General features: G+C 51.8%; 1 protein-coding gene across 1 annotated transcript; it reads right to left on the bottom strand.

The window, feature by feature from the left end:
* Positions 1–6,097: 6,097 nt before the first annotated feature.
* Positions 6,098–8,040, bottom strand: LOC309976319 (interferon lambda-1-like; the record flags this gene model as incomplete). Its single annotated transcript, XM_082861898.1, has 3 exons — positions 7,766–8,040; positions 7,409–7,486; positions 6,098–6,196 (listed from the first exon to the last, which is right to left on the bottom strand). Exons 1-3 carry the CDS (start codon positions 7,997–7,999, stop codon positions 6,098–6,100), a joined length of 411 nt encoding a protein of 136 aa, XP_082718024.1. The 5' UTR covers positions 8,000–8,040.
* Positions 8,041–9,264: the final 1,224 nt, after the last annotated feature.

Genomic DNA, 9,264 nt, shown 5'->3' with positions numbered 1-9,264 from the left:
GCGGCTGGCGGGCGCCGGGACGCCTGGGTGCCGCGGACAAACGCCCAGCCGCCCGGACGCCGGGGCAGGAGGACTCGGGGAACAAAGCTCCGAGCAAAGACGTCGGACTGCAGGGGAGGCGTGCCCTTCTCCTCCCTGGATGGGGTGGGCGGCCTGGGCTGCGGCTCGAAGTCACGCCCCCGCGCTTAGGGGGGTTGGAGGGTGGGCCGCCGAGCTCCTCTCTCCCACGGACTTTAAGCCCCCCTCCTGCCCCTCCCCCCGCGCGCTCGCGGACCTCGCTGGAGCCGGTGCCTTACACAGCGAAGCGCGGGGAGGGGCAGGGTCCCCCGACACTGCAGCACTGAGACACGAGACCCCTCCCCCTGCCCGGGACCCGGGGCAGGGGCGAGGGACCCATTTCTTGTATCTGGCTGGACTAGATCCTCTTCTGTCCCGCGGCGGCCTCCAAAGCCCCCACCCCCACCCCATTCAATTCCCTGGTCCCGTCGGGTCTGGCTTGGGGTGCCCCTTTCTCTGTTCCCTTCGTTTGTCTCTGTCACGCCCTCTGTCGTCTCTGTCTTACGTCCTTCCCTGTTTGTCTCTTATTTCTCTGTCCCGTCATCTCTTCTCCCTCTGAACTCCCGTATTGCGTCCAGCCTCCTTGTCTCTCCAGATTATATCTCCCCAGTACACATTCTCCCGGGCAGGTCCCACTGGAAGGACCAGACTCACCCCTCTTCCTTCCTCTTAACCCCCAAATAAATCCCCACATGAACAAAATCCAAAACCAAATCCCCCTCCCTACCGGAGCCGGGACCCTCCGCCGCAGGAGAATTAAACATTTTTCTGTGTCTGAGGCCACTCTGCTGACCTCTGTGTGTGTCCATGTGTCTTGGGGAGGTTGAGGGGGAGGGTGACCTAGATTACAGCGTAAGGGCTCTTAAGTGAGTCTGAAGGTAGGACAGCTAACTGGGCCCAGGAAGATTTGCAGACAGTTTCCTACCCTCTGAGAGACTTAGAGGTGGGGAATAATACGTCAAAAACAAAACAAACAAACAAAACCCCAAAGGCACAAACAATAGCTAAGGTTTAGTGAGTGCTTACTGTGTGCCAAGCACTTAATTCGTTTAATCCTCACAACAGCCCTAGGACATCAGTACCATTATCCCATTTTATAGATGAGTAAATTGAGGCCCAGAAGTAAAGTAACTTGCCCCAGGTCACATAACCAGAAGGTGGCAAAATTGGGTTTTAAAAAGGCAGGCAGGTTTCTGAATCTTTAGTGCTGAGCAGCTAGGAAATGTTCATTCTACACATAGGCACTGTGCTAAGCACAGCTCATCTCTCCAAGGTCGGACGGCTGTTGGACGCAGATGCATTTGGTCCCATTTTACAGACAGGAATCTTCACCCGAGAGCGGTGAAGTCACGTGCCCGAGGCTCCCCTAGTGAAGACATTGGAGACCTGGCAGTTTGACCTCAGTATCTGTCCCTCACCACTACCAAATGTAGCCTCTGATGTCTGTGTCTGGAGGCTAGGGAATGGCCCCCAGGACCTTAGTTAGCTGAGCGCGGGTATCCAAAGCCAGCCTGGTGGGGGAGGGGACGAGGGAAAGGGCTCATTGGTCAAGCTGTCTGGAATCTGAGGGCTCTTAGGTAGAGAAGGGGTCTACTTAGGGCGCAGGGCTTGGTGTGGGGAGGGGAGTTTCTCAGGTGAAGGTGTGGGCTGTGGCTGGGGAAGGGAAGTTGTTTTGGTGTGTGGGCCCTGCAGTGAAAACTCTTTCCCAATCCTGGGGAAGAAGGAAGAAGGCCTCATGCCAGCCAGGGGCCTCCTGAGGCCTGGGGAAGAGGAGAGAAAGACAGAAATAGAAACAGAGCAGGAGGGAGGGGAATGGATCTGGGCAGACAGGGTGGTAGGCAGCAAGGACAGAGGCACCAGAGAATCACAGGCCAGAATCACCCAGTGGCCTAGCCACACTTATCTATCTCAGTCATCACGACTCCTGGGTACTGAGGGCTTCCCACACACCAGGCACTGTGCTCACAAACCCTCCCTGATGCATGAATAGAGAGTGTGCAGCTCAGCCCCTGGCACATAGCACTCACAAAATGGGCCTAAGACAGTAAGCATGATTACATCTATACTCTGCAACAGATGTGTGCCGTGTGTGCACCCTCTTATTTATTTTTGGATAGGTAAGAAGTGGGTTTACTTAGAAACACGCTCCACAGACAGAGTGTGGGCCATCTCAGAAGGCAAGAGGCCTTGTGTACCCTCTTTTTTTAGATAAGGAAACTGAAGTTCAGAGAGGTAAGGACTTGCCCAAGATCATGCAGGCAGTAAATGGCAGAGCCATGATTGGAAAGTTTACTGCCTCCAAATCCTGCACACCTAACCATCTGACTATATTGTCTCTGATCCACCTGATAAAGCTTTCTTGAGCATGTACTATGTACCTGGCCCTGTGCAGGGGATACAACAGTGAACAAAATAGACAAAACGAGAAACCCCTGCCCCATGGAGCGAGGAGACAGTAATCAAGCAAGTAAATAATGAGCGTCTGGTAGTGAATAAGTGTCATGTTGAGAATGAAAACAGGATGCTGGGATGGGATGACTGAGAGGCTTACTTTAGGATAGAAGGTCAAGGAAGGTGATGTTGGAGCTGGAGAAATCCATTGTGGGCAGAGCCAGGGAAGAGCATTCCTGGCAGAGAGAAGAGCATGTACAAAGCCCCTGAGGCAGGAGTGTGCTTGGTGTGTTGGAGGTACAGCGTGTCTGGACTGGAATAAGGGGGAGAGTGAGAGGAGAGCAAGTGGGAGAGGCAAGCAGGGAGCAGGTTCTGCAGAGCCTTGTGGGCTGTGGTCAAGAGTAAAGATTTTATTCTCAGAGCTGTGGGAAGCCCGTGGAGTGTTTTCAGCTGGGGCAGTATATGGCCTGATTTCCATGGAGAATCCAGCTTGGAGCAGGGTGTGCCTGTCTTCAAAACAAAATCAGGAACTGCCACCTCAGAACTTGGCATCCACCCATTGGCACATTTGGGACCCACATGGTCCCTGGTTCAGCCCTTTGGATGACAGCCATCACCTTCCTTCCCCTGTAACTTCAGGTCTTTCATTTAACAGAGAAGTATTTATCAATGCCAATGACATGCTTGGTTTTGTTTTTTCCCAAAATTGAGAGCTTTAAACCCAAGAACAGGTACATTAGTGAGAGAGGGCATGGTACCATTCGAGGGGAGTATTGGAACATCTGCTCTGTGCCCTGGCCCTGTGATGGGCACTGGTGACCCAGCAGTGACCAATTGGTCAACAGTGACTGACTGACCAAGACAGCTCCAGTTCCTGCCCTCTTGGAGCTCAGGCAGACAGATATGGCAATAGGGCTGCGGTGGGAGAAACGTAAAGCCTATCAGAGCCCAGGAGAGCTGCCTGACCCTGCCTGGAGGTTCAGGGAAGTGTGTTAGAGTCTTGGTAGCAAGTGACAGGAAGTCAGCTTAACTGGATTACGTGTAAAAAGCGTGCATTTGTTGGCTCATGTAGCTAGGAAGGAGACAATCAAGGGTAAAGCTACCAGGAACTTGGCCTTAGAGACTGGAACCCAGGCTCAACTCCATCATGACACTCTTCCCATTCATTTCTCTTCTCCGCTTGTCTCAACTCAGATTTATCCCCTTCAACTGCATGTAGTAGGGAAAATGGCCATTTATTTACAGACACAGACTCCATCCTTCTAGCACCATAGCCCAGAGGTAAAATGGCAAAATCTCCAGTCCTAAATGAAAAAAAAAATCCCAGGGAAGGGCTCTGATTGGCCTGACTGGGGACACATGCCACCCCTGCATTGATTGTGATATCCAAAGGAATGGAATGCTTTGACTGGCCAGGTTGGGGTCCCATGTCCAGATCGTTTGGCCTGGGGAAGGGGGAGATGCTAAAAATATTAGGGTGAACCATATGAAATTGCCAGTTTTGTAGGTTAGAAATGGCAGAACATTGGCAATTTCATATGGTTGAACCTAAATAGTGACTGGGAAAGTAGGATGGGAACACTTATTGGGCATATAAAAGCAATAGAAACCCCAGCGCTCCACTCAGAAGGATTTTGTTTCTGTTTTTGCGGTACGCGGGCCTCTCACTGCTGTGGCCTCTCCTGTTGCGGAGCACAGGCTCCGGATGCGCAGGCCCAGCGGCCGTGGCTCACGGGCCCAGCCGCCCCTCAGCATGTGGGATCCTCCCGGACCGGGGCACGAACCCGCGTCCCCTGCATCGGCAGGCGGACTCCCAACCACCGTGCCACCAGGGAAGCCCACTCAGAAGGATTTTTGGTGGAGGAAGTGATATTACTGAGACATAGGGAATGAGTGGAAATTAGATGAAGATGTGGTAGTGGTGGGAGAGTAGTGGGGACATGTCCCAAGCAGAGGGAGCCGCTTATGCAAAGGCTGTCATGAGGGAGGCAAGGGAAGACCGGTCACTTTACTCTGGATACGGAGTGCTCTGACTGGGCACACCTGAGTCTTGTGTCCAACCAATGAGGGAATGGGAAAGGGGGATCCTGCCCCAAAGGAAAATTGAGAAGCTTTACCAGGTGAAATGGACGCTGGGCAGGCAAACCAAAGTATATCCAGTTCAAAATTTCTTTGTTAGGCCTTGGCATCTCCAAGCAGAGGTTTGCAACCTTGTTTCAATTACATCACTCATACTGAAAAGGGGTATATGCCTGAACTCAGACATGTCCTACATGATTCAAATTTTTATTATCAAATAATTGGTCTCTTTCTCTGGGTTCTTTGCTGGGCATACAGAGATGGATTTTTGAGGATACATTTGGCTGAAGAAACAAAACCCAATTAACATGACTCAAGATATTTGGTTATCTCATTTAATATGTCTGGAGTTGGGAGTTTGGAGCTGTTAATGCAACAGTTTATTGATATCACCAATGACCCATTCTCCTACTCTTTTGTTCCACCTTCCTTGGAAGAATAGTTTCATATTCTAGGCTTGCTGCCTCATTGGCCACCACAGCTCCAGGTCTCTCATCCTTATACCAATGAACTAAGCAGGGAGGAGGGGAACAAATGGAAGAGTTTTCTTTGTGTTAGGGAAGAAAAAAATCCGAAAATAATAAAAATGACAGCAATAAACGCATATATGGGGCTTAACCTGTGCCAAGAATTGTTTTCAATTCTTTACATAAATTAACTCACTTAAGAAGCCCTTTAGTCTCATGGCCGCTCCAAACTGTAGAGGCAGGTGATCCACACTGGACCCTGTCCAATGTCGTGACCCACAGAATCTGTGAGCATAATAAGATAGTTGTCGTTTTACTCCACTAAGTTTGGGGTGTTTGTTATGACTTGGAGAATATTGTTTGTGTGAAAGCTGGAGCCATGGCTGCTGTCTTGAGACCGTGAGGTAGCCACAGTAAGAATCAGTCAACAGAAATGGAAAGAACCTGGTTCCCCAATGACATGGTCGAAAGAATGAATGAATGGGTTTTGGAGCTGCCCTGCCAATGCACTTTTTACTGTGACATAATAAATTCATTTTTGTTCTACCCATTTGAGTTGGGTTTCTGACACATTATAGGATAAAGCATCCTGACTGATATAGACTTCCATCTGTCCTAGGTACATATGGAAAAGAGAGATATACAGTTCACACAGACAGGGAGAGATATATAAACATGTGCATAAATACACACACACTTACACACACATGGGCATGAATATGCTGTTATACATCTTCAGTTGAACTCAGGTTCGGGCAGATACCCACTTGGATGCGTGTACATACACAGTCACAGAAGTCAGGCACACGCAAATATACGCAACCTGTCATGAATGTTGCCTGCACTACACAGACATCCACATTCAGTCACAGACCCAAAGTCACACACACACACACACACACACACTCAGAGATTCACTTATCGCAGAAGATTCCAATTCCTTACTGTTTATTTCTGCATATTATATAAACGTAGAAAAAGAAACATTTCTTTCAGGTCTTAGTCAGGGCTGCAGGGGTGAGAAGAAATAACTTAAGGCAGGGCTGGGGTTAGTGCATAAATAAGGTCTGGGCTCCCAGATGGGCTGGGGTAGGTCCCAGTGCTCAGATGCACAGGTCTCCTCTGGCAGCACAATTCAGGTCCCAGGTGAGGAGGTGGAAGAGGATGAATGTGACAGAGGCCTTGAGGCCATCTTGAAACTCCTGTGGGAGAGACGAGAAGGTGGTTTCCCATTGCCCAGGCGTCAGCCTCCTCCTTACCCAGGGCCCAGGCATCCACCCTCTTCCCGGGTCACTCACCTTCTTTGGGGCCTCCTGGAGTCAATGCAGCCGGTACTGGAAGTGGCTCCTGGGGCCTGGAGCCTGCTGTGGGCTGAGCCTGGACCTGAGAACAGAGGAAGGTGGTGTGTGAGACAGGGCTTGGGACAGAGGGGCGAGGTCCTATCTGCCCAGAACCCACAGATATGGCCCGGGTCCCCCGAGCGCTCACGCAGGCCTGGAGCTTGGAGTGGATGTGGTGCAGCGTGTGAAGGGTCTGGTCCAGGATGTGATCCAGGGATGAGTTAGCCACCGTCCCCAGGACCCTTCAGTGTCAGAGCCAGCTCCGCCTCCAAGGCTGTGGGGTGCTCCTACACCTGAGGAGAGGTGAGAGAGAACAGGTGAGGTGGAAAGGTGAGGAAGGATAGGCAAGAAAGCCCAGTTAAGTGGGGACAGGTGATGGGACAGGTAAGAGAGAGACAGGAGAGGGGAACACATGAGGAAGGTGGCAGATGAAGGGGATACAGGTGAGGCAGAATGATAAGGGAAAAGAAAAGTGAGGGAACAGGTGAAAAAGTGAAATGGGGACAAATGAAAAGTGACTCATGAGGGAGGTCACAGAGGTCTGAAGAACAGAGATGGGAACAGGTGAGAAGAGAACAGTTTGGGGAGGTAGGTGAGTGCGGGACAGTTGGCTGCATAGGTGAGAAGCGTGGAGGAAGGAGGAGTGTTTGCTGGGAAAAGATCAGCGGAGGAAGATGACAAGGGACAGAGAGGTGAGAGCGTGGGGAGGGCAGGTGAGAAGGGAAGAGGGAATCAGTGTTGAGAGTAGATGGTGACAAGGTGGGCAGGGCAAGGGGCACAGGCTGGGGACAGAGCCGGGAGAGAAGAGAGAAGTGAGAAGGAACAAGGTAAGAGTGCAGATGAGAGGGACAGGTGGGGGAGATAGGGAAGTAGGACAGGCAGAGAGATGATAAAAAGGAACCCAGGGGAGGGACAGGGTCAAGGGAGCAGTTGGGGAGGCACAGGGGCCCAGGACAGAGGAGGAGAGACCAGAGAGAGGGAAGCACAGGTGAGATAAAGGACATCAGGGGCCGCCTGCAAAGTCAGAGGAGCGGGGCCAGGTGAGGGCAGGTGGGCCTGACTCTCCCAACTCACCTGCAGCTGCTTCAGGTCCCGGGTCCTGGGGAAGAGGCGGGAGCTGCAGTTCCAGTCCTTCTGCAAGAGCGACTCTTCCTGGAGAGCAAGGGCAAGGTCAGCCCATGGGGGGAGGGACAGAGGCTAGCAGCAAGGATGAAGGTCTAGCAGGAGGGCTTGAGTTTAATCCACAGCAGAGAGAACAGATGTTAGTCATCGCCGAAAAGCTAGCAGGAGGATAGAGGTTAGGCCAACAGTAGCGGGCAGCAGCTTGGCTACGGTAGAAGGGGTAAAGGTTAGCCCACAACAGGGACTTACCAAGGCATCTTTGGCTTTTTTCTTTTTTTTTGGCCGCACCCCGAGGCTTGTGGGATCTTAGTTCCCTGACCAGGGATCGAACCCGGGCCCGGCAGTGAGAGCGTGGAGCCCTAACCACTGGACTGCCAGGGAATTTCCATCCTTGGCTTTCTTGAAGGCCACCAGCTCGTTTGGCAGCAGAGATTTGAACACGCCAATGTCGAAGCCCTTCCTGGTTGTGGTGGGGACAGGACATGCTCTAGCCAAGCCCAGCCCCATGGTCGTCACCAGAACTAGCGTCAAGTCTGCAACCATGGTCAAATCGCAAACTGCTTCCCCAGCTGCCTGGCTCGGCTTTTTAGCCAGGCTAAATGCGCAACCCTGGCTGAGGGCTTTGACTTTAAAAGGCATGAATGGATGGGGCCAGCTGCTAAGCCAGGTGAGTTGACAGGTATGGGTGGGACCAGGTGAGCTCAGAGCTATGCCCAGAAGGAAAGAGAAACTGAAATCCCAGGAGGGAGCCTGAGAAGTTCCTGAACCTAGTTTAGGAAACCCTGGGATGTTGGGGAGCCCCTGACTGAGGCTGAGGCAGGAAGAGAAATGGGAAGCTGTCACAGCAGGGCAGGGGCTGGGGCGGGGTGTGTGTGGGCGGGGTGTGTGTGGGCGGGGCTGCTGGAGCAGCAGAGAGGGAGCTTCCTCCACCGGTTTCAGCGTGTTCCACGAACTCATTCATATTAGGCTCCGAACATTCCCGTGAGTAGTTATTTTTATGATCATTCCCCATTTTACCAGTGAAGGAACTAGGGCACAGGAGGGTAAAGTGACTTAACCTGAGGTCCCACAGGTGTTTAATGGCAGAGCTGGGGTTTGAATGGAATCCCATGCAATTACTCCCTATTCTGTGTACAGCCAAAGCAGAAGATGGGAACCTCTGGGACTCACAGACGTCCAGCTTTCCTTTCTCTCCCTCTGGGTAGCGTGAAAGGCTAGGAAGTTCGTCTGCGGTGCAAGCGGAGCACGTACTGGGGACTGGAGGGGCTGCCTGGAAAGAAGGCAGTGAGTAGGGCTTCCAGAAGGCAGGCAGAGTCTGGTCGCTTTGCTATCATCATCCCCTGCGGCGATAATCACTGTGTAGCGAGAAGGGAACTGCTCTGACGTACAGGCACTTCATATTTTTCATTCCTTTATTTTTTTCTTGGCCCTTAGGTGCAGAAAGATACTAATCATACTCTTCGGATCATAATATAGAACCACAATTGGCCCATGAAAGACCCTCTAAGGTTTTACCCCCAGCCTTATGCCCAATCCCTATCCCATCCCTCCCCTTCACAGACAGCCACTTTAATGTGCTTGATACATAGCTGCGAAGATATATCTTTATACTTTGTGATTTTGTGTGTGTATATGTCTCCAATTTACATAAATGGGATTGGGCTATAAATCTTGATCTGTTTCTTCCCCCTCTTTTTTTTTTTTTTGCGGTACGCGGGCCTCTCACCGTTGTGGCCTCTCGCGTTGCGGAGCACAGGCTCCGGATGCGCAGGCTCAGCGGCCATGGCTCACGGGCCCAGCCGCTGGGC

Source organism: Leucopleurus acutus, assembly GCF_964270905.1.
Source record: "Leucopleurus acutus genome assembly, chromosome: 20".
NCBI classification, from domain to species: Eukaryota; Metazoa; Chordata; class Mammalia; order Artiodactyla; family Delphinidae; genus Leucopleurus; species Leucopleurus acutus.
The sequence above is the reverse complement of the archived record's forward strand: the minus strand, read 5'-3'. Positions and strand labels throughout refer to the sequence as shown.